Consider the following 26,519-nt stretch of genomic DNA (forward strand, 5'->3'; position numbering starts at 1 on the left):
CACGTCTGGGACCTGTTGGATCAGAGGGTGAGGGCTAGGGCCATTCCCCCCAGAAATGTCCGGGAACTTGCAGGTGCCTTGGTGGAAGAGTGGGGTATCATCTCACAGCAAGAACTGGTCATTTTGGTGCAGTCCATGAGGAGGAGATGCACTGCAGTACTTAATGCAGCTGGTGGCCACACCAGATACTGACGGTTACTTTTGACCCCCCCTTTGTTCAGGGACACATTATTCAATTTCTGTTAGTCACATGTCTGTGGAACTTGTTCAGTTTATGTCTCAGTTGTTGAATGTTATGTTCATACAAATATTTACACATGTTAAGTTTGTTGAAAATAAACACAGTTGACAGTGAGAGGACATTTCTTTTTTTGCTGAGTTTATGACACCCGAGTTTCCCACTTGTGTCAGAATCAACCAATCGGAAGATCTACCAATAGGAAGATCTACGCAAATAATTTACGTTAATTTTAATTCGTATGTCCCGAGTTTCCGACATGGCGTGAACGCGGCATTCAGCTCAGACTTTCCCACTTGGAAAGTATCAGAATCAACCAATAGGAAGCTCTACGCAAATTCTAACTCGGAGGTTTCAGAGTTTCCAAGTTGTCTTGAACGCACCATGAAACTTCGTTCCAGCACAATAAACTGCACCTATCTTTTCCTTCCTTTGCAAAAAATAAATACATTACATTTTAGAGTCTACACGTGTCCACAAGTTAGGTGCTGGTTATTGCTTTTATCATATGATTTCGTGAGGATTCTATCACCTATATATTTCTGATTCACTAAAGTACGTAAGAAAGGTCCTAGGGGTCGGTTTGGGATGCGAAACCGTCCTGCTCCCATTCCGGCCAGTAGGTGGCGGAATGTGCCCTTAGAATTTTAGGTAAGGCCTAATTAAAGAAGACTTTTCCGGTTTGCTGTGTGCATCAGTCTATGTGTGCATCGATAAGGCTCTTTATTTTTCATTTCAAAGTAGTCACCATGCAGAACAAAAATACAAAAAATTTACCTCCAAAATAAAATGCACGTTTTGTTAACATGAAATATTAGAAGTTCGTCTTCGGTGAAGGTAACTGAAATCAGTTAAAGTTACTAGAAATTGTCAGACAGCTACAGTAGCTAGCCAGCTAACTACACTGAAAAATATATTCATTATATTATATATTAACTTCAAAGATTTTACTTAGTTACAGTTCATATAAGAACATCAGTCAATTGAAATAAATTAATTTATTCCTAATCTATGGATTTCACAACTGGGCAGGGGCACAGCCATAGGTGGGCCTGGGAGGGCTTAGACCCACCCACTTGGGAGCCAGGCCCAGCCAAACAGTATGAGTTTCTCCCCACAAAGGAGCTTTATAACAGACACATCTGTGGCTTTGTGTTGTTGGACAAAACGGCACATTAGTGGCCTTTTCTGGTCCCCAGCATAAGGTGCATCTGTGTTCTCGAGACACCACACCTGTTAGGTGGATGGAATATCTAGGCAAAGGAGAAAAACTCACTAACTGGGATGCAAACAAATTTGTGCACAAAATTTGAGCGCAATAAGCTTTGTGCGTATGAAACATTTCTGGGAGATTTTATTTCAGCCCATGAAACTGACAATTTATATGTTGCGTTTATATTTTTGTTCAGTATAGATAGCTACCATTGAAGATGAATATTAATCTGTTATTATGCACTGATTTGCAGTGGGGAAGGTCAGTTCGAAAAAAAAAACCACGATGACGCACCACATGAGCTGGAGAGTGAATTTGTCCTGCGGCTGCCCACAATAAGGATGGAGTACAGCAGTGATCCCCAACTTTGGTCCTCAAGTACCCCCAACAGTACACATTTTTATTGTAGTTTTGAACAAGCACACCTGATTCAATTCATCACCTAATCATCAGGCCCTCAATGAGTTGAATCAGGCACGTTTGACCTAGGCTACAACGAAAATGTGTGCAGTTGGGAGTACTCGAGGACAGGAATGACTTTTCATAAGAGGTTAGGAAAGCATTTAATCGAACTCTTTTCCTAGCCTGGGTCATGGCTAGAAGGGATCTAGCCCTTGATCATGAAGGCGTCTCTGTGGGAGGGGAGTTTTGTTAAGATCCCTGATGCTCAGTCTGAACATTAACATGCATCGCCTGCGGTACGGACCATAGCTTTCATATCAGCGAGAAATCATGAAAAAAAACGAAAGGTTAAATTAATACACACCTTGAAAGAGTTAGTGTTCCCACAGGGCCATATCTCCATGTTACAGCTCCTGTTTATGGAAAACAGACTGTGGACAAGAGGTGACCACCTGTGATAATTAGCTGTATAGCATGCTCCAAACAGCGTAAGCGTCACTCGGGAAGTGTAGTTTTGTCAGATGAAGGCACCCATACCTGTATGATCTATGCAAAACTGCTACAATAAGTGTACACTATATATACAGAAGTATGTGGACACCCCTTCAAATTAGTGGATTTTACTATTTTAGCCACACCTGTTGCTGACAGGTGTATAAAATTGAGCACACAGTCAGGCAATCTCCATAGCCTAACATTGGCAGTAGAATGGCCTTACTGAAAAGCTCAGTGACGTTCAACGTGGCACTGTCCACAGGAGGCTGCTGAGGGGAGAACGGCTCATAATAATGGCCGGAATGGCGCAAATAGAATGGCATCAAACACCTGGAAACCTTGTTTGATGTATTTGTTACCATTCCAGTCATTACCACAAGCCCGTCCTCCTCAATTAAGGTGCCACCAACCTCCTCTAGTACCGTCATAGCATGCCACCTTTCCAACAAGCCAGTTGATCAAATTTCTGCACTGCTAAAACTGTCCTGGTCAACTGTAAGTGCTGTTATTGTGAAGTGGAAACATCTAGGAGCAACAACGGCTCAGCCACGAAGTGGTAGGCCACACAAGCTCACTAAACGAGACTGCCGAGTGCTGAAGCGTGTCATCTGTCCTTGGTTTCAACATTCACTACCAAGTTCAAAACTGCCTCTGGAAGCAACATCAGCACAATAACTGTTCGTCGGGAGCTTCATGAAATGGACGAGCAGCCGCACACAAGCCTAAGATCACCATGTGCAACGCAAAGCGTCGGCTGGAGTGGTGTAAAGCTTGCAGCCATTGGACTGGATCAATGGAAACGCTTTCTCTGGAGTGATGAATCATGCTTCACCATCTGGCTGTCCAATGGACTAATCTGGGTTTGGAGGATGCCGGGAGAACGCTTCCTGCCCCAATGCATAGTACCAACTGTAAAGTTTGGTGGAGGAATAATGGTCTGGGGCTGTTTTCCATGCCCCTTAGTTCCAGTGAAGGAAAATCTTTGCGCTGGCTACAGCATACAATGACATTCTAGATGATTATGCGCTTCCAACTTTGTGGGAACAGTTTGGGGAAGGCCCTTTCCTGTTTCAGCATGACAATGTCCCTGTGCACAAATCGAAGTCAATACAGAAATGCCTTGTAGAGATTGGTGTGGAAGAACATGACTGGCCTGCACAGAAACCTGACTTCAACCCCATGGAACACCTTTGCGATGAATTGGAGCTGACTGCAAGCCAAGCCTAATCGCCCAACCTCACTAATGCTACTGTGGCTGAATGGAAGCAAGTCCCCGCAGCAATGTTCCAACATATGGTGGAAAGCCTTCCCATATGAGTGGAGGCTGTTATAGCAGCAAAGGGGGACTAACTCCATATTAATGCTTATGATTTCCGAATGAGATGTTAGACGAGCAGGTGTCCACATACTTTTGGTCGTGTAGTGTATCTTTTTTATTTTATTTGAAGGATTCTTTATCGCTGAAGAAAGATAAGGCCCATATGTTTCGAAATCACAGCGCAAGTGATGATTATTATAGTTTCTAAATGTCAAAACGCAGCGTCGGGATTGTAGTTGACATGAGGCAGTCATGGGTGAAGCTAATGGCTGAGAACTGTAAAGGCATAATGCCGGCCAGAGTTTGAGAGCTAGGCGGGATCTAGTTTTTGTCGGTAATGGATGTCTTTCTAATTTGCATTATCTCTGTCAAAAGAATATGCCTCAACGATAAAGCGGATTACCCAATCTAGCAGCATGAACCTCAAAGACAGATTCGCCATAGAACTGCACGGTAGGTCAAGCTCTATTCAACTCATTCAATTCATGTGTTGCTAGTTCAAGTGTGCCTTGTTGTCCTAACTGTTCACTCACACCATTACCACACTTTAATGTAGAAAGTTAGGCTTTGTAATTTGCATAATTCAAATCAAGGATACTGTAAAGTGGCCTCATTAATCATGCTGATTAAGCCATTTCAAACTAAACTAGGAAGAACCTTGTTTAACCCTAAAGCCTATTTGAACATTTTGGTCCATATGAGGTTATTCAATTAAATCTCCCAGCATCACATCAGAGAATGTCCATTCCTTACCAGGCATGTAGGACATATAGCATATGCATCTATAGTATAATATCAATAGGCATAGACTGTGTTGGGTCGCGTCAATTCGAATCTGGTATCAGAACAAAATAGTCAGCACATAGTAACTTCTGATTTCTTTGTACTTTAATTAATGCAAACACTTGAATGGTAAATATGTTGTTTCGTATATACGGGCTCACTGTAACACCACGCAGGGCAAAACAGAGAACTGATATGACATCACAAGTTCTTCCTTAAATACTGGACAGACTTAGTTCCCTCTCCTTGAGGGCCTGTCATAGTAGAGGCTAGAATATGGTTTAGACTTATTCCAGCCTATCGTTGGCGTGCAGGTTGGTCCCAACCTCTAGAGCACTCCTGTTTCCTGGCGTAGCTATTGTCTCTGGCGGATGTCTCATCTTGTGACTGCACAATGCACAGTTCTCTAAAACCCTTACACCCCTGCATATACCTTTCACCCATATTCTGTTCTTGCTGTTGTTCAGCAAAAAGCTCTTGCAAAACCCTGTTTTAAAGCATCAGCATTCTGTCCACATGACCCACCATCACATGAGCCACTTCCTCTAACATATAGCAGTATTCAATGATCTATAGTTTATATACTTATTATTATAGCATAGCTGCTCTGTTATTTTATATAGGTTATGCTAACAAATAGTTGGTTAAACCCTAACAACTGTGACATAAGCGTGAAATGACATGCTTCTCCCTCTCCAGGTGATGGTTGCCATGGCATCGTGAGAATGGACCCATCCCCTACTGGTGGATCTGTCCTGCATCCTAGAGTTTGTGAAAACAGTCCTTCTAGAAGACAGGAAGGATGCGCTCATAGAAGTGAGTAGGATTGTGTATAGACCAGTTGTCAACAGCTGCAGTGTCTGCTCTATGACTCAGACCGTTCTATTCTGTATTGATAATGACCTCGCATATTATCGGGTTTTTTTTGTAGACTTTTCAAGCATTCTAAAAGGTAGATTTTTCTTTGGTTTATGATGAACTGATATTCATTGACCTTGTTCTGTGTGCGGCAGATGCTGGTGTGCACTTTGGATGGAGACCTCTACCCTCCCCTGGAGGAGCCCACTGGTACTGTAGACCCCAAGAAGAAGACGGTCAAAGACAAGGTCAAGGACTTTGTGTGGAACCATGGCAGTAAGTAGAACTATATCCCCTCTGTATTGAAATCTGCTGAGTTTAGCACTTTGTAGCCCGGCTGCCGAGACTTAACTTCAAGCCTCAGCAGGTCTAGAAGTTTGCTTTTTGATTGAGCTGTTAACTTTAAAAAAAAAGAGAGAGCTACTGACATTCGTTTCCCCTTAAGCGCTCTCTCCCTTCTTCTCGTGAATATTTTCTTAAGATGATGCCGGGATCTTGTCCCAGGCCCTTTATTCAAACAACATAAAAGTAGCAACAGCAGTGGAAGTAAACTACGATTTACATATATACTGAACAAAAATATAAACACAACATGCAACAATTTCAAAGATTTTACTGAGTTACAGTTCATATAAGGAAATCAGTCAAATTAAATAAATGGATTTCACATGACTGGGAATACAGATATGCATCTGTTGGAAGCAGATACCTTAAAAAAAAAAAAAGTAGGGGCGTGGATCGGAAAACCGGTCAGTATCTGGTTTGACCACCTTTTGCCTCATGCAGCACGACACGTCTCCTTCGCGTAGTGTTGATCAGGCTGTCAGTGGAATGTTGCCCACCCTTCTTCAATGGCGAAGTTGATGGATATTGGTGGGAACTGGAACACGCTGTCAATCCAGATCATCCCAAACATGTTCAATTGGTGACATGTCTGAGTATGAAGACCATGGAAGAACTGGGACATTTTCAGCGTCTAGGAATTGTGTACAGATCCTTACGACATGGGGCTGTGCATTATCATGCTGAACCGTGAGGTGATGGCAGCAGATGAATGGCACAACAATGGGCCTCAGGATCTCGATACAGTATCTCTGTGCATTCAAATTGCCATCGATAAAATGCAATTGTATTTATTATCCATAGCTTATGCCTGCCCATACCATAACCCCACCGCCACCATGGGGCATTCTGTTCACAACGTTGGCATCAGCAACCCACTTTCCCACATGACGCCATACACGTGGTCTGCGGTTGTGAGGCCGGTTGGACGTACTGCCAAATACTCTTGGAGGTGGCTTATGGTAGAGAAATTAACATTAAATTCTCTGGCAACAGGTCTGATGGACATTCCTACAGTCAGCATGCCAATTGCACGTTCCCTCAACTTGAGACATCTGGCATTGTGTTGTGACAAAACTGCACATTTTATTGGCCTTCTTTTGCCCCCAGCACAAGGTACACCTGTGTAATGATCACATTAATCAGCTTCTTGATATGCCATACTTGTCAGATGGATGGATTATCTTTGCCAAGGAGAAATTCTCGCTAACAGGGATGTTAAGATTTGTGTACAAAATTTGAGAGAAATAGGCTTTTTGTGCATATGGAACATTTCTGGGATCTTTTACTTCAGCTCATGAAACATGGGACCAACACTCTACATGTTGAGTTTATATTTTTCTTCAGTGTAAATAAAGGCCTATCTTCATTTGCCCCAAAGATATGTATAAAAGCAATCTAACTACGCTTTGATCCAAGTGACTGAGAGCGAATGAGAGAAAGGATTCCTACTTTGTCTTTTGAATAAATCATCTTTAAGGTGCAGGGCCATATCGATTTGGCTCCCTGTTTTATTCAAAATGTGTTTGCTGGCATATGGCCAGATGTTCGCTCTGAGGGCAGTGTGTGTGTGTGTGTGTGTGTGTGTGTGTGTGTGTGTGTGTGTGTGTGTGTGTGTGCGTGCAGTAGTGTTGTGTGCCGAGGCGGTGTGCAGTAGTCTGGAGGCCAGAAGTAAATGTAATCTGATTTCCTCTGCAGTACACCGAGTCTCCCGACGTGGAGAAAGTAAAGAGATTGCTAAGCACTGACGCAGAGACCGTTAGTGTCCGTGTCCTTTTATCTCACGCACTGGGGCAAACACACACATATATATATATATATACACACACTCGCTCACCCTCACATCCCACACCCACTCTCTAATGCTGTATCAACCCGTCCCTAAGTATCAGTATCCCTTGGATCAGGGGTGTCAAACTCATTCCATGGATGGATGGTGTAGTGTCTGCGGGCTTTTGGTTTTTCCTTTCGGTTAAGACCTAAGACACCCAGGTGAGGGGAGTTCTTTACTGATTTAGTGCCCTTAATTCATCAATCAAGTACAAGGGTGGAGCAAAAACCCACAGACGCTCGGCCCTCCGCAGAATGAGTTAGACACCTGCCTAAGGCATACGCCGTTAATGAAACACGACAGCCTGTGGCCGTTGAGAGACCAGCGAGAGCCTAGTCTCTGCTCTGCTGGGCCTCACCTGAACTGACTCCTGCTAATGTCTTAATGTCCCCTGCACCAACACCTTCTCGTGTTAGCACTGTAATGAAACAATAAAGCAGCAGGAAAGAATAATAGCACAGAACAGGGTACCGAGGGGGTAGGCAACCCTGTTCCTGGTGTGCTGCAGGATTTTGTTCCAACTAGGCACCACACCTGACCAACTGAGCTAATTGATCAGTTCAGTGGTCAACTAAATTGAAGACACCTGGTCTTCAAGGTCGGTTAAATCAAAGACATGAAGTGCCTGCAGCACTCCAGGACCAGGGTTACCTACCCCTGGGGTACAGCATCAACGGCTCCCTGAGTGTTGATTTAAGTGGACTCTGGAACTTTTAATATATCATTGTTGGCCCATAGCGAAGCCAGTATGTTTGTAATAGTTGGAACATGACATAACTTAATGAAAGCAGCGAGGTAGTGTTTGGTGTACAATGTTTCCCTGACCTGGTGTTCAGGCTGGGTGGTGATAGCCGAGGATGAGACCAAGGAGGCAGACAGCAAAGGCCGTCTGGTCAACCTGGACTCATCAGATGGGGCATGGCTCCTCTGGTAAGCACCATGGAAGTGGGCAAAAGAAGCTCCTCTCGCATAATACTTTGATATTGTCATCTAGCAGATGCTTTGGTTCCATACAGAGTGGCTCACAGTTAACGTAATACATGTATTCAATATGTGGCTGATGTTTGAAATGAGAGCCTTAACACGTTCCACTCTCCCACCACCTGAGAGCCACCCCACTGTTGAGGAAAACTCGTTCCAAGGATCAGGCAGAGCTCATTATCCAGTTAATAAGAGTTTATTCAAGCAATTGCAAGGGAGATCACACAGGATAAACCGGAGAGGAACTCAAAGGTTACGGATTCACAGTCATTATATACCTCTACACGAGGAGCTGCTTGCCTCTCCTGACGGGAGGCAAGGTTAGACGAGAGAGCGGGACTTGGCTCCACTTCTTTAAACCATTGTCAAACAAGACCAGGTTCTAATCAGTTCTCAAGGCCTACGCAACTAAGTTAAACAAGTGTTTTTCCACTCCAGTACGTACAGTAAGTATAGTACTTCAACATTTATAAAGAATTAGACTGTAACATAACCATTTCCCCCCCCAACAACACCCAAACAGAAGTTGGAACAAACGGTATGTCACATAGCCTTACACTGTCCCACTCCCAGCACAGTACAGTAGGCCCTAGTGGGTCCATAACTGTCCTACTGGGAAGACTGTTTTGTTGGTGGAGAGTGGTAAGAACACTGAAAACAGGAAAAAATTATAATTTAAACAGATGGAAGGGGGGGAGAGAGAGAGAGAGAGAGAGGGGATTGCAGCCGTACATATTCAGACGTTGGCATCCTGTCTCCATTTTGGCAACAAAATGTTCCTTGGCAATAACATTTTCATATCTATTCTAACAGGAGAGTGATTGTCTTGTAATTGGTATCAACGCGGCACCTATCAGAATTATCTGTCTACGTTATTGGAATAGCAGCCAATGTGAGAAGAGGATGAGCGGGGGTGGGGGGGCTGATATGTGGGCGTAATTTCAGAACAGAAGCACCGCCCGAGGACAGACAAAAAGATCGGACATCAAATCACATTAACCACTCTATATGTACCCCTTGTCAAAATGGAGGACGGCAATACCCTACACAAATGAGCTTAAGTTAGAGTAAGACTGAGTTTTCTAGGTCAGACAGACGTCTCCATCCCTTCATCTCCAGTTATCTCCCCACTCAGAAGACTGACAGGTGCTCTCTCTCTCTCTCTCTCGCTCTCGCTCTCTCTCTCCTCCTGCAGCCTGGTTCAGTCACAGCTGGGCTAGCTCTCTGTCTCTCTGACAGCTCGGTGCACCTTCACTGGCTCACATGGAGCTGTCCGTCACACAGCTAATGCTGCACCCTAGTCCCGCAGCTTTCCGTTAATCTGTTGTGGGGCCTGCCTCTTTTAATGGGTCAAAGTCTGGCTGTGGCTGTCCACACACATGCCTGTGAAACTGGTGTCTTTAATGAGGAGCCCATGATATCTGTAGCACGTTTTTTTTTTAAATCAATATTCTTTGATTGAATTCAACGGATTCCACGTAATGTGTTTTCAGGCCATCTCCCTACTAATGAGAGCCAATGTGGGCCAGAGAACAGACAGCTAACATTAACCTCAGCCTGGGCCTGGTGTTGGATTCACTTTAAATTGGCCTATTGCTGGATATACAGCGCCTTCGTAAAGTATTCAGACCCCTTGACTTTTTCCACAATTTGTTACGTTACAGCCTTATTAAAAATAAATCCTCAGCAATCTACACACAATACCCCATAATGACAAAGTGAAAACAGGTTTTTAGATTTTTTTTTCAAATGTATTAAACTGAGGAATCGGGGAGAAAGGCCTTGGTCAGGGAGGTGACCAAGAACCCAATGGTCACTCTGACTGACAGAGCTCTAGAGTTCCTGTGTGGAGATGGGAGAACCTTCCAGAAGGACAACCATCTCTGCAGCACTCCGCCAATCAGGCCTTTATGGTAGAGTGGCCAGACGGAAGCCATTCCTCAGTAAAAGGCACATGACGGCACGCTTGGAGTTTGCCAAAAGCGACCTAAAGACTCTTAGACCACGATAAACAAGATTCTCTGGTCTGATGAAACCAAGATTGAACTCTTTGGCCTGAATGCCAGGCTCCACATCTGGAGGAAAGCTGGCACCATCCCTTCGTGAAGTATGGTGGTGGCAGCATAAGGCTGTGGGGATGTTTTTCGGCGGCAGGGACTGGGAGACTAGTCAGGATCGAGGCAAAGATGAACGGAGCAAAGTACAGAGAACCTGCTCAGGACCTCAGACTGGGCCGAAGGTTCACCTTCCAACAGGACAACGACCCTAAGCACACAGCCAAGACAATGCAGGAGTGGCTTCGGGACAAGTCTCTGAATGTCCTTGAGTGGCTCAGCTAGAGCCTGGACTTGAACCCGATCGAACATCTCTGGAGAGACTCTGAAAATAGCTGTGCAGCAACGCTCCCCATCCAACCTGACAGAGCTTGAGAGTATCTGCAGAGAAGAATGGGAGAAACCCCCCAAATACAGGTGTGCCAAGCTTGTAGCATCATACCCAAGAAGTCGAGGCTGTAATTGCTGCCAAAAGTGCTTCAACAAAGTACTGAGTAAAGGGTCTGAATACTTATTTAAATGATACTTACATTTTTTTATAACTTAAAAACAATTTCCAACAACATATGTTTTAGCTTTGTCATTATGGGTTATTGTGAGTAGATTGAGGGGGGGCAACGACGACGATTTAATCGATTTTAGTATAAGGCTGTAACATAAGAAAATGTAAAAAAAATGTAAGGGGTCTGAATACTTTCTGAAGGCACTGTATTGATTCACCCATTGATTCTTGAAGAATATCACTGATAAACAAGCTTAGTTCCAATGTCATACCCCACTGGAACCCAAAACATAAGCTTGGTTTACTCCAATGTTTGTAAACAAAGTAAATGTAAACAAACACTATGTAGCCCCTAAACATGTTCATTTTGATAACATGGATGGTCAGTCCTTGCATCCATAGCTCCATGAATTCGAGCGTGGTTACATTTCTCCAGCCCCATCACTCAGCTTTTCACCGAAACGGGCCGGGGGAGTATACTTCGTTATTGTTTAATACTGCTGATTCCTGGAGGCAAACTACCTGATTGCCACGTGTTTTGATGGAAGAAGGAAGCATGTCCTTTGTGCGTTCTGATTTGTGCAAGTCAGAGGCCCTTGTTGGTTTATTCAATTTCAGTTGGCGTGTAGCAAATGGCCGTGTCTTGGTGCTGCTGTGTGCGGAAGAGTCAGTGGGTTGAATCTCCATACAAGTTGTCACCTTTTAACGTTTCCTTTCCCTGCTTCATACGCATCTTAAAGAGGATCAAAATGACACATGTCCAGCTTATTGCTTTCACTCAGTGTAGATATTAAGAGTGGAGATGAGGAATACTCTCGGATCCATTCAGCTGTTGAGAAACCTGTGTGTTTTGAGGAAACCCGACGCTGTAAATGGTTATTCTGTGCCTCCTCCTGTAGTGATGGAGTACCAGGTGCAGGTAGACGGTGTGAAGGCCAAGCTGAAGGAGACGGGCGCCCGCAAGAAACAACAGAAGGACCTCCTCATCATGAAGGTGGAAAACCAGGTGCAGAAAGTCAGCTATAGACACAACTTTTACATGACATTTGAGTCATATAGCAGAGTGAGATGACCACAGACTGATTTCATATAGGCCTTCAAAAAGAAGTCTTGTACTCTTTCACGCAAACGCGCACACACATACATACATACAGACACACACACACACCCACCCACTGACGCAACCTCGGAGGGAGAAGTATTTATGTGGAATATAACAACTCTAAACTACTGCGTGTCAAACTTCCCAAACTCCGACCGCAGGGCAACTTGAAGATGTAATTTTTTTAGAAGGCATAAATATTACATTTCTGCCATCAGCCCTTTGTGCGTTCCTCACGGGGGGGGGGAAAAACATAAAAATTCATAGTTCCACCAACAGCTCTTCGGGGCAGATTTAAACGTGTGAGACACGGGCAGCCTCGGCTTGTTTTACCAAGACTTTTCAGCTCTCTGCTCGGCTGGCCTCGCCTGGCTGAATTCTCTATCTTTCACCATTACTGTCCCAGCCACAGGAAAAGGTCATGGGCATCTGACTGCCATTCCAAATGGCCTTTCTGTCAGGTGAAAGACACGCTCACCACGAGCAACGGCACAACGGCACAACGGCAGGCTCCAACTTCGAACATCAAAACAAGCTAAGGGAACTGTCTAATGCCGAGACGGACTAAACTCCGCTCTTATTTAGCACAACCGCTATCAGGCTCTGCTCAATGAAGTCATTTATCAGGAGGAGAGATGGAGCAGGTAAGGTTGGCTGAGCAAGACAGGAAGGTCCATTTTAAAACCACATCAGTTTATATGCTTCTGTTGGTTATGATTGATCATTTCATTTGGTATTAAGCAGAATTTTCTATAAAGGAATGCAAAGGGGAAAGTATAGTGTCGCTACATTACAGTGCAAATTAAGATGCTTGAATTGAATAGACGAACAAGCACACCAAAACACATTTTGTTTTATAAGAAGCACTTTATTGAACTGCCATTGTCTTCATCTAGCAACTGAACATCCTTGCACATCCAATGGCGAGGGTTCTCTTTGATTTCTAAGTCAATTCTTTTGACTCAATCTAAATCAATCTTAACTGGAATTGTCAAGGACTCTTAACACCAGTCCAAGGATCTGTATTCAAGTCGTGTCTCTGTCTTCACATCAGCTTGTTTTGCTGTTTGTATTGACAAATGAATGGAAAAGGAATAATGTTGGAAGACGTGTTAATCATTATCCACTTAGCCTACTAATTACACCCGGGCATTAGGCATCAATCAACCCTCCCAATCTCTGCTCCAACAGCTGGCCTCGCTTCAGGAGCAGCTGGACTCGCTGATCGAGAAGTGACCCAAGTGACCACCAGGGGGCAGCCAAGTGTCAAATGGGTGCTGTGAGACCGACTGGGGAATAGAGAAGAAGCATCTGCCACCACTGAAAGAGCCCTCTTTTACATACTGTTTCATTCCATTATATATTTTCCCTTTTGCCTCCAGACATCATGGACTTGTTGGAGGATTCAGTTTCCTGTTTTTGTATTCTTCCTATTTTATTTAATAGGTTGGTAGATCTCTGTAAATAAACTCTTTGTTAAACCATTGAATCGTTTGTGTTTGACATTTCCTAGTGACAGATCAACACTGTCTCACCTCATTTGACCTAGGAATGGAAACCACTGAGTCTGACCATACCAATTACAGAGGCAGAGTAGTTAGTCATCAACCCCTGTTGAGTAGACAATGGTCTCCCACGTCCTCGAGGATTACCTTCCTACCTTCTAGAAAGATTTTCTTCCACAGTGATCTCTCTCTGCCTCTCCCTCACATGTTCCTCTGGTCACCCACCTCTTCAACTTCTTACAGGGGATTATTCTGAGGATTTTGGGGGGCAGGGTAGGGATAAGCATGCCCAGATTAAAGTGGCCATCTTCAAACCCTGGTAATCTAGCCATCTGTCAGAGAGCAGGAGGACTGCACCGGGCTGCCTCAGGACGCCAACACACTCCCTCCTCACTAGACTAATTAGGGAGAGCAGGCGAGAGAGTCTAAAGACACACACTGCTGCTTCTTCCCCAGAGCCTGCAGTGTAGCCCCAGGGTTTAAAACACACCTTTTTACCTACCCACAGTTTATAGAGAAAAGGAAGTTTGGTAGCTAAAATGGAGGAGACGTACCTGCTGAACTATCCAGGGGTCAAGAAGAAGATTCTGGCCGGAGGGAAGGGCCCAATGCCCCACTTTCCACCGGGGACCAAGGTAAGACATAACACCCTGGGACATGACCGTGTGCGTCTGTGATTGCATCCTATTTCTTGTATAGGGCAGTACCTTTTGACCAGGGCCTGTGTAGGGCTGTGGTTCAAAAGTAGTCTCCTATATAGGGAACAGGTTTCCATTTCAGAAACCGCTGAACTCTAGATATGCCTAGGGTTTCATGTGTGGAGGAAATGATGCAATGTATAATTAGCGTTGTGTAGCAATTAATACTTTACAGAGCGATGTGCATTTTCAGAGTATCTCTCTGCCCACCTCGATTAGAATAATTCATGCGAGGGAGTAAAATATTCTGTATCTGGGTGTAACACACCGCGAACATTGGGTCAACACAATTGCTACACGGCGTATTGGCATCTGTGGGGATTGAACAGTCACGGATCAGTGTGTTCATGCATAGGCTTTGTGGTGCTGATGACGTCTCCTAACCACACACACACACACACACACACACACACATCACCTGATCATGTCCAGCCATAAGGCCCCAGGTCTGGAGTCCAACGATGACTAACATTTTCCTGGACAATGACATGAATATCTGGCCCATTCAACAGCTGTGTTCTGTGTTGCTCCCATTCTGTCGCAAGCCTCAAACAAATGACTCCAGTTAAAAGAGAGCAAAAGAAGGTTAGGGCCATAGCATACCCAACACACACAGAGTGGAGCAGAGGGTCAGCCAGAGTCCAGACACCCCCCAACACACACGAACACACACCATACGACACTATGTATGTGTAGGTGCAAGTGCGTGTGTGTGTGTGTGTGTTGACAATGGAAAGCTCTGGAACATATGACCGCAGTTAATCCCCACTCTTTCTATATCCGTCCCTTCCCTCCTCTCCATCCAAGCTGGTGTTCCACTTCCAGACGCTGTTGGACAACTTTGAGCGCACGGTGATTGACGACAGTCGTAAAGCCAAAGCCAAGGTGCCAATGGAGATCTTTGTGGGGAAGATGTTCAAGATGGAGGTGTGGGAGACGCTGCTGACCTCCATGAGGATCGGAGAGGTGTCCGAGTTCTGGTGCGATGCCGTTGTGAGTCCAGGGACCAATTAAACACACACACACACACAAATAGACACACACAGACGTCTCCACCTCCCAATGCAAAACAGAGGCGAGAGTCAGGAGATCCAGGGACCCCAAATTGTCTGGTAATTAGTGTTCACTGGAGTGGCGGAGGAAGCTTTGCTCTCCTCACACGTCTGCAGACGAACCTACCTCTGGTGGCCTCCTACGTACACAATTAAAAACTAAAACAGAGAAATCTTTTTGTCTGCAACAATTTCTCTATTTCTCCTTCTGGGAAAAGCAAAGAATAGCAAACATTTGCAAGTCAAATGGTGCTTGTGATTCGTTAGTTTAGGGCCTCTAGTTCAGCAACCTGCAGGGGTGAGGTGAAAAAGTACTTCGGAGTCTATTTTAGTCACATCGATATTGTGCGTGTTTGTTTCTCAAATGGACTCCATTTGTGTCACAACGGAGTTGTTGTTTTTGTGTGTGTGTGTGTGTGTGTGTGTGTTTGTGCAGCCTACTCTCATAGACTAGACATAACATAATAAACGTAAATCCAGGACACTCAAATGAGTATGATACTGTATGTTACGTTTGGTATGGTTACGTAAGATAGAAGGCTACCTAAAGCAAAAACGAAAGAAGGGTGGTTGGTCGGGGTGGAGGGGTGGGCGTATAACGCGAACATTTAGCAACCCAAAGGTTGTGTGTTTGAATCCTCACAGGCAACTTCAGCGTTTTTGCAACTACCTAGCATGTTAGCTAACCCTTCCCCTAACCTTAACCCTTTTAACTAACCCTTCCCCTAACCTTAACCCATTAACCTAACTCCTAACCTAACCCTTAGAGCAGGGCTCCTCAACCCTGTTCCCGGAGAGCTGCCGTCCTGTACGTTTCGCTCCAACCCTAATCTAGCACACCTGATTCTAATAATTAGAACAAATTGGAATTCGTGACATATCATCCGTTTTGCAAATTCGTAACATATCATACAAGATGGATGATGGACATCCACAAATGAACACATACCATACAGAATGAAATGTAACAACATATCATACTAGAGTGTCTCGGATTTACATACAGAATAATATGAAATTGCTCTGAGGCCACGTTGGTTTGTCCCTCTGACTCTATTTGAGTCATAGTGGTGTCTTTTCCCATCTCAGCACACAGGCTTGTACCCTATCGTGTCCAAAGGGATGAGGCTGATTGCCCAGGGCAAGGACCCCCTAGAGGGCCAGAGGCACACGTGTGGCATGGGGAACATGTTCCACTACAACACTACTGGCTGGCCTGAGCTGGATGAACTGATGAGGACACCTCAGGCACTGATCTTCATCATGGAGCTCATTCAGGTAACAAGCTGTTACACTATCGTCATCGTTTTAGTTATTAACCCTTCACTGACCTGGTAAGTTGACAGTGACATTTACATTAAAGACCTGGGGAGGAGTTGCAGGAAGAGGAGAACCACATGCACCAGTGGTTATACACTTACTCCATTAGAAGTACACACCCCTCAGTTTATGAAAACATCTCCCAGTGTGAACAGCAACACACCTACGTCACTCACACACATCTGTCCAAACAAACACATCTCGGCGCCCACAAACAAACCTCCAGACAATCATTTCCACCCGTTACATTACAAGCCGACTCCAAACACAGCCTTCTCTCTCTCTGTCTCCAACAAACAACAGCTCATCCTACCACAACCACTCAATTCCCAAACGAAACGGTTTATGTAACCAGCCGCTAACCACCAGGGGGACTAGCGGAGTTAAAGGCAACACATTCAATCCTCAGCCAAGTGGAGGTGGGTTGTGTTCAGTTGGCACCAAACAGAAGAAAACAGGGAGGGACTAACAGGTCTTGTCCAGTTTCCGTTGCAGAAGATTTTGTTGCCGTGTGTCTGAATGAACCAGACCCTGGATGACTTTTTACATTTGTTCTGCCTGTCGCCCCTGATCTCCCCAGGTGGGAGACCCCTTCTCGTACAAGCGGGAGTCGTGGATAATGGACAAGGATGAGAAGATGAAGGAAGTGCCCTCGCTCCACCTGCAGGGCAATGCGCTGGTCCGACAGGGGCACTTCAGAGAGGCTGCCAAGAAGTACCAGGAAGCTGTGGTGCTACTCCGGATTGTACTGTCCAAGGTGAGAGGAGGGAGGGAAAGGGAGTAAGGAGATGAGTAAGGATATGGTCGGGATGGAGGGAGAGAAAATAACAGGAGAGAAGGTTACGACGAGTGAAAGAAAGGGGGCATGGAGGGAGGGATTGGAAAAGATAAGTGTAGGGAGCGAAGGGGGATGTGATGGGAAGTAAATGAAGGGAGAAAGAGGGAGAGCATCCATGACATACAACATGAGGAGGGAGGGAGGGATAATGTCAACATGATGAAGAAACGGGTCACAGACACTCATTTCCCACCTGTAGGAGATGCCAGGTGATGAGGACTACATAGCCGTGGACAGGCTCATCACCCCCCTAGTGTTGAACTACTGCCAGTGCATGTTGGAGCTGGAGGAGTACTATGAGGTTCTGGAGCATACCAGTGACCTGATACACAAACACAAAGGTAACACACACACACATAATGATATACACACACACATGCAGGCACAAATACAAACAAACAATCATGCAATCCCGGGTTTTGTATCCAACAATTACGTATTGAGCGAATCTTTTTTTTAATGGGAGTCATTAGTTGGAGTTGGAGCATGATGGACAACAGTGATGATTGTCCCAAAAAATGTAGAATAATACTTGTCTGTCTTTTCACGTTTACTGCCTATATTCTTTGTATAGCCCTTTTTGCGTGTGCAAGCCAGCTGTTTCTTCAGCAACATTACTGACACCTTCACTTCCTGTCCTGAAGTCTGATTTGGTGTGCACTGCAGTTGACATACGTTTCTGCTTGATTCAGGGATTAGCGCTGTGCTGCCTTCTATGTGTGTCTCCACAATCCTCAAGGAGTCCCCATTCTGACATGTACGTAGCTCAGTGCCCCATGACTGGACCCTGAGACACTGTCCATAGGCTGTTTTTGTCTTCACTCTCTGTTCTGTTCCTCTGCTTCAACTTATAGCGATGGCTGCCTTATATGAGCGAGAGAGAGACTGACTTCCTCTCATCTCATTCGATGAGAGCATCTCCTCTCCTCTCTGTCCTTTCCTCTTATTTGTATTTATTTTATTTAACCTTTATTTAACTAGGCAAGTCAGTTAGGAACACATTCTTATTTACAATCACGGCCTACCCCGGCCAAACCCGGATGATGCTGGGCCAATTGTGCGCCGCTCTATGGGACTCCCAATTACGGCCGGATGTGATTTAGCCTGGATTCGAGCCAGGGACCGTAGTGACGCCTCTTGCACTGAGAGGCAGTGTCTTAGACCACGGCACCCCTCGCCACCCTCTCCTATTCTACACTCTCTTCTCCCCTCCTTTTCCCCTTCTCACTCTCTCCAGAGCCTCTTTGCTCTTGTCATTGTTATCTTGTCGTCTCTATCACTTCCAACCTGGCATTCAACCTTTCATTAGCATCTCCACCATCCCTCCTTCCTTCCACCTGGGAGACATCTTCTTTCTGAGAGGGACTCTGAGTCGGTGAAGGTTCTCCGTGGCGCACCGGCTCGGTTATTCCCAGAGGCTATGAAGAAATCAATTTAAATGTTGGCAGAATGAAAGATTTTGAGGGGAGTGGGGATGAAATGGAGAGGAAATGAGAAGAGGAGAGGAAAGCCATCAATGGGGATCTAAACCAGTCACTGCAGCCCACTCATCTCCGCTCCTCAGAGAAACAGGATTAGGTGGTGTGCGTGTTCTGAGACAGGGAGCCTGAGTCAGGGGGCCTCTCGTTTTTCTATTGAAATATTATACTCACTCACTCACTCACTCACTCACTCACTCACCCTAAGCGGGTATCTTTTCTCTCTATGCCGTGTTCTCCGCTGATAAGAAAATACAGTGATTGGAGATGTCATTTTCAAGCATGCACAGCCCTAGATGAGTAAAAATGGAAATCTTAGCTACTGTGTATTGGTTAGTGTCACTACACTAGCGCATCCAGTCTAATGAAGCCTTACTTTCAAAGATGGTAGTGAATATTGATGAATATCGCTCTCTCGCTCTCGCTGTGTCTCTGTTTCTCCACCCTCCCTCCCTCCCTCCCACAGACTGTGTCAAGGCATATTACAAGAGGGCCAAGGCCCATGCTGCAGTGTGGAACGAGAAGGAGGCCAAGAGAGACTTCAACATGGTGGCCCACCTGGACATCACTCTGGCCCCTCTGGTGCACAAAGAGCTCAGGTTCCTCGCTGATAGACTGAAGGAGAAATACTGGGAGGAGAAGGAGAAATACTGGAACTGCCTGGAGCAAGAGGAAAAAGAGGGGAAGAAAGAGGAAGAGGAGAAGGAAGATGAAGAGGGCAAGAAAGAGAAGGATGGTGAGAGCACAGTGACCAAGGTGAAAGATAAGGAGAAAAGCAAAGATAACTCAGCCTCTTCCAAAGAGGAAGTGAAAGATGTCAAGGATGACAAGCAGAATGAGACAGGGTGGAAAAAGGCTATAGAGAAGGATGGAACAACCATTACTGCTACAGTGAAGGATAAGGCTAAAGTGAAGGATAGAACTGCCAATCAGGCTACAATGAAGGATGAAACAGCCAATAAGAGGACAGAGAGCACCACGGAAACCCAGCCAGAGACCAATCAGAGTGCTCTGCCTGTGATAGAGGGAATGGACTGGCAGCAGAAATTACGACACATCATGTTCCTGGAAAAGGAGGGTAACTTCCTGCTTACAGAACAGAAATACAGCGAGGCCACAACAAAGTTCAAGGAGGCTCTGGAGTACGTGGATTTCATTCAAAACAAGGTTAGTGTCCATTAATTGGCAGCTTCATTCAATGGTATGTTATTTTGTTCAGTTGTCAGTTCATTCAATGGTGTTTTCTTTCAATAGTGTGTTCATTTCAATAGTGGAATGTTCATTCATTCATGGGTGTGTTCATTCGGTGTTAGGTCTTCATTCAGTGTGAAACAACCAATTAATCTAGCGGTCACAGCTGTTGAACGTCAGAGATACTGATAATACAGAGATAAAATAATTATTTATTGGAATGACAGGCTGGAAATAAAACGTTGTTATGAAATAGCTAAGAATGACAATAAAGGAAGGCAATAGGACATTTGTTGGGTAATGTTTGTGTTTTGGATAATCTTTTGAACATACAACTGCCAACTTTGGAATGTTGGAGTTTGTTGGTCATTGTTTGAGCAGTGTGCAAGCGCCTCAAGAAGACTCCTCTATGATACCTGTTACATAAGAGCCATTGGTTCTTGGCCTCTCACAGGCTCTATGCATTTTGCATTGTTGCCACTCCACTGAAGAGAGAAGAGCAAGGCTATAGGACTGAAGGTACACTGGCAGAATAGAACAGGAACACGAAGAGGAGAGCTAAAAATAACAGAGCGAGACCCTTGGAGATCTTAGAGTGACAGCGCTCACCCAAGCATCTCTTTCTCTAACTCCTACTCTGTCATTCCCCTCTATCCCACTTTCCTCCATGTATCTCTCTTCGTCTCTTCCAATTCCTCTCTCTCCCCTCCATCTACTGCTCTCTTTCCCCCTTCCTCTCTTTCTCCCCCTCTCCTTCTCCCTTCCTGTCCCTTTCTCCACTCCCTCTGGCTATCCCCCCCTCTCTTTCTCCCTCCATCTCCCTGTGCAGGAGGTGTGCTATAAAGACAGGAGGGAGGACTGGGACTCTCTGGAGAAGGTCCGTGTGCCGATCACTCTCAACCTCAGCCAGTGTCTGCTGGAGCTCAGGGACTACCAGGAAGTGGTGGCGCTCAACACCAAGCTGCTCAAGAAACACAGAGGTACTTTCTCACACACACACACTACCTTTCTTTTTCTCTGTCTGCCTTTCTCTTCCTCTGTCTCTGTCTCTTCGTATCTTTCCTCTCCCCACCTCTCTCTCGGTCTTCCTCTCTCTTCCCCCTCACCCCCATTATACATTTTTATCCCACTCTCTCTCTCTTCCCTACATCTCTTATTCTCATGGTTGAGAAGCAGCTGCCATTGCTCTCGAGAACCCAAGGCATTCTGCTTTATCCCAAGGGTTGTCAGAGCACCGCTTACAGGTGGGACCATGTAAACTACAATCAAGACACTCTGTTTTAAAGTTTAGAAACGTCAATAATCATTGCATGCGAAACGGCCTTCGAAACATATGGAACTTATCTTTCATATCAGTGGGAAAGAATCTTTCAAATAAAAAAGATACACTTACCCCAGCTAGCACATTTGATTCCTTGGAAGTTGTGGGAAAATATGTTTTTGGTTTTACATTGGTTGTGGGAACGAAGCAATACGTTTTCTGACCCGTAAAACGGAACGTTTTTTAAACGTTCTGAGATCAGAAGTGAATATTTCACCTGTTCTGGGAATGTTTATTTTTAGGTTGCAGGGAGATTCTGATAATGTTTTCTCTGGTTCCTTGAAAGTTTTCCAGGGAGGTTTTATTAACGCTCTGAGAACAGAAATTATTGGTTATTTGGAGGTTTTTGAATAACTTCCTTAACATTTTCACTGAATGTTTCAATAAGACTTTTAATAACATTTTTTTACATTTTAGTCTTTTAGCAGACGCTCTTATCCAGAGCAACTTACAGTAGTGAATGCATACATTTCATACATTTTTTTTATCCATACTGGTCCCCCGTGGGAACCGAACCCACAACCCTGGCGTTGCAAACACCATGCTCTACCAACTGAGCCACACAGGACCAGATAACACTGCTAGCTTATTTTGGGTTAACTTTTTTTGAACTCCAAGCACAGATAGGCATTATTCATGGGAAAACACATTTTTTATTGTAACACAGCATCAGTGAGATTCAAACCTATACTCTTCTGCTCTCTATCCATGGAATTAGTCCACTGCGCCACCAGGATGGAGCTAAAATGCCATGCTTTTTTATGCATACAAAGCTGTTCATTTTCGTCTACTCACATAGACCACATTTCAAAGGAATCAAGCACTCATTAAGATCAGGTGTGGCCAACTAGTGGGCACACCTGAACATACTTAACAAGATAGAGGATGGAGAGTTTTGTTGAAGCTGAGAACGGAATGTGTATGTTTTTAAATAACATTCTTATAACGTTCTCTGAACGTTACAACTATTTTCTTTTGGTTTTTATGGAACGTTTTAACGTTCTCGGAACAATGAAAACATGACTTTAAATAGAAGCATGAGGAAACCTATAAGAAACGTTATGCTGAAATTCCCACAGAAAAACGTTTCTTAACATTCTGGAACAATTTGAAAACATGACTTTAAATAGAACCATGAGGAAACATTATGCTGAAGTACTGAAATTCCCACAGAAGAACGTTGTTTCTTAATGATCTCGGAACTATTTGCGAACATTCCCAGTGTCAAACCAGTTGGAGAACATTTCTGGAACATTATCAAAATTGAAATGAAATGTAACCATGTTTGAACTTTTAGGAAATATTCTGTTAAAGTAATGAAATACCAAGAAAATAACTATCCTGCACCATTCCCAGAAAGTTGTGGGAAGGTTGTATGCAAAGTAACCATAGGACAACCACGCTCTAAGAAACATATGGTTCTCAGAACGTTATGTGCTAGCTGGGCTCTGTTTTGGAGTTGAATGCTCGACATCTGTAGTACAAATGCTTGTCCTTATGCGGACCTCACCCTTGTGTTGCTCCCCGACTTCATTTTTCAATCTTTCGCTCTCCCTTTTTTTCTGGAAGTTTCAAAACCCACTTGCATCATTCTCCATTATTGTGGTTCTTCGTTGGTACTGTGCTCTTAACACAACAGTCAGGAGTGAAATTTGTTGTTTTCTTTTTACCTGAATTATTTATCGCAGAGTAGATGTGATATGCTACTGATCATAGCCTTCTCCTTAACTCTCTCTTTTCTCTCACTCCCTTTGTATTTTTCATGTTCTCTCCATTTCTCTCTCACCCACTTTTTTTGGTCTATCTCCTATCACTCACTGTCTAACGGCACATCTTTTACTGTCTCTGTCTCCCTCTCCCTGTCTCTTCTAATCTCCCTCTCTCTAATTCATTTCTCTCCTTTGTTCTCCCTGCTTCTTCTCCTCTCTCAATGTCCCTCCTTACTTCTTTCTATGTCTCTCTTCCATCTCTTTCCCTCTACAAATATATTCCTCTACTATACCCTGTTTCTCTCCCTCCTGTTTCTCTCCCTCCTCTACCTCCCTCCCTCTCTTTATCTATCTGTAGATAACTTCAAGGCAGTGTACCAGCGGGCCAGAGCCCACTCGGCTCTGTGCAACGAGGAGGAGGCCAGGAATGACTTCCAGAAGGTGGAGCGTCTGGAGCCCAGGTTCAAGCCCATCGTCAATCAGGAGATGAAGAGGCTGGGCGAGAACCTCCGGAACAAGCACATCCTCGACAAGAAGAACTACTGGGAAGCTACAGAGGAAAAGTGGGGCCTCGAGGGCACCAAGGCCAAGACCAAAGCCAGGAAAGTAAAGAAGACAGTGAAGTTTCAAGAGGAGAAAAAAGTAGAGGGGAGCGTTCAGAAAGAAGGGGAAGCGGGGGAGACTGTAAAAGAGGGAGGTAGTGATGGAGTGAGAGAGGAGAAGAAGCCAGAGGGAAAAGGAGAGGAGGGGAGTGCGAAGAGTGCGGAGAAAGCAGCCATTGCTGAGAAAGAGGGAGGTAGTGGGGGAGTGGAGAAGGATAGTGGGAAAAGAAGAGCGAGTGTAGAGGTAGAGAGAGATGGACAGGCGGGGGTAGTTAATAGAGCAGGAGATAAAGAGACAGATATGGCACAGACCAATGAAGGCAGAGATAATGTAGCTACAGAGAGATCAGGGAAGGATAAGGCTGTGAAAAAGGGCAAATGTCACTTAACTACCGCACAGGAAGTAACCAAGGGAAGCACAGGGAACAAAGGCACCAATGAGAGTACAAGAAGCAAAGCCATTCAATCCGAATCGACCAATAGGAGTCCATTAGCCACCGCTGACCTCCCTAACCCACAGGCCACAGAGGTACTTTCAGAGGTCGCCGAGGAGAGAGTCAGGTTAGACACACAGAGCAACAGACCCAACAAAGGAGAGGCAGAGGAAAGCAAAATGAATGACGGGAGTAAATCAGAGGGAAAGCGTTCTGACGAACAGCCGTGTCCATCGGAGGGGGCGAGCCACACCAAATCTGGGGTCTCGACAGGAAATCCGTCTTTCAAGTCCAAGCGTAAACACAAGAAAAAGAAATGAAGGATACTCTGGCATTGATATGATCATTAAGTATCAATTCAATTCAGGATCATCGCTTGAGGCATACACACACAACACCAGCAGACGTTCTGTGTAACAAATACAAATTTTATTTCTCCTTTTGTACACAAAGAGTAGAAAGCAGCCAGTAACCCACTCGTTATTAAAAAGGCATTTCTTTCACAAACGTTTTATACAGATTAAAAACCGACCGGGAGGACAGCAATAGGGAGGAATGTTAGTACAGTACATAAACAATGAAATAAATGGCATTGACACATTAGTCAAACAAATCATCACGTAATGAGGCGTGGTAATGTTAATAAAAAAAAAATGGACTTCAGATCGACATTAAAATGGAGACGAGGAGTGTTTTTTTTTGCAGCAGCAGCAGCGAGGCATCTGCCTGTGTCTTAGCACAGGCTAGTGTATGTTGTCATAGCTCTGATTCCCGTAAGAGTTCAGGTGATTCATGGCCCTGCCGTGTTACAGAGCGCCAAACATCCCTCGCTGTCTCTCGTAAACGATGCCAGAGTGCACAGGGACTCAAACATGGAAGGTCTCGCAGCTTACATGTTGGGGGAAAAATGAGCGCGCTCGTTAACGGGTTGACCCCACCATATATAGCAGGGGGCACCACCCCCGTTGGCCATGTTCTCTAAACTGTCTCTGCCTCGCTCTGTCTCCAGAGAAGAGTGCTTCTCTTCAATCCCACTGAAGATGGTGGGACTGGTTCCCCAGCGTGCGTTCGCGCTGCGGGGAGTTACTGGTTCTGTTTTATTTTAGAACATTAGATGCCTAATCACATGACTACAGAGAGACGTGGTGTGGGCAGTATAACTCATTGTTAACACTCCCTCAGAGAAAAAAAAAGCCTTTTGATGAGTTAGTCTTCAGAGGGCCACTACAAAGACAGTATTGGCTTCTGGGAGTTTGAGTAAGAGGGGTACAGTGAAGAGCTATAGCTCTGCTGCATTACAAACAGACCATAGGAATATACAGTAGCAAGAAGAAGTATGTGAACCCTTTGGGAATACCTGGATTTCTGCATAAATTGGTCATAAAATTTGATCTGATCTTCATCTAGGTCACAACAATAGACAAACACAGTCTGCTTAAACTAACACACAAACAATGATGTCTTTACTGAACACACTGTGTAAACATTCACAGTGCAGGGTGGAAAACGTATGTCACGTTTCGATGGCAGGAAAAGGGGTGAAGTCAAGCGCAGGAGACGGAGGTCCGTTGAACAAAACATTTAATAATCCATAAACAAAATGCCGCAACAAGGCAGGGTGCAGAGTCCCAATATGGCAGGAGAACAGCTCCAAAATCCAAAATTGACGGGGCGCAGCCCGGCAACCCTAAAACCTAAATAGTACGCGGCGTAGTCTAATATATATATATATATATATATATCCTGGCCACAACGTAAAACATAACAAGCAACAATCCCGCACAAATACCCTCAAAAAACAGACAAACTAAATAACCCCCCTAATTACAAACAAGGAACAGGTGCAGACAAAAAACAGACATAACTAACAGACACCGAAACATGGATCGGTGGCAGCTAGTAGGCCGGCGACGACGACCGCCGAGCACCGCCCGACCGGAGAGAGGCGCCACCTTCTGTGGACGTTGTGACAACGTATGTGAATCTTTGGCTTTAATAACTGGTTGACCCTCCTTTGGCAGCAATAACCTCAACCAAACGTTTTCTGTAGTTGCGGATTAGACCTGCACAACGGTCAGGAGGGATTTTGGACCATTCCTCTTTACAAAACTGCAAAAGTTCAGCAATATTCTTGGGATGTCTGGTGTGAACTGCTCTCGAGGTCATGCCGCAGCATCTCAATTGGGTTGAGGTCAGGACTCTGACTGGGCCACTCCAGAATGCGTATTTTCTTCTGTTGAAGCTTTTCTGTT

At 44.8% G+C, this 26,519-nt stretch overlaps 1 protein-coding gene across 1 annotated transcript; it reads left to right on the forward strand.

The window, feature by feature from the left end:
* The first annotated feature begins 14,163 nt into the window (after positions 1 to 14,163).
* On the forward strand, positions 14,164 to 25,460 carry LOC115173097 (gelsolin-related protein of 125 kDa). The gene is made up of 8 exons (XM_029731050.1): positions 14,164 to 14,259; positions 15,130 to 15,315; positions 16,464 to 16,652; positions 17,275 to 17,451; positions 17,732 to 17,873; positions 19,477 to 20,177; positions 21,031 to 21,181; positions 23,590 to 25,460. The coding sequence occupies exons 1-8, from the start codon at positions 14,164 to 14,166 to the stop codon at positions 24,585 to 24,587; spliced, it is 2,640 nt and encodes an 879-aa protein (XP_029586910.1). The 3' UTR covers positions 24,588 to 25,460.
* The last annotated feature ends 1,059 nt before the right edge of the window (positions 25,461 to 26,519 follow it).

The sequence above is a fragment of the Salmo trutta genome, chromosome 3 (genome assembly GCF_901001165.1).
Source record: "Salmo trutta chromosome 3, fSalTru1.1, whole genome shotgun sequence".
Taxonomy (NCBI): Eukaryota; Metazoa; Chordata; class Actinopteri; order Salmoniformes; family Salmonidae; genus Salmo; species Salmo trutta.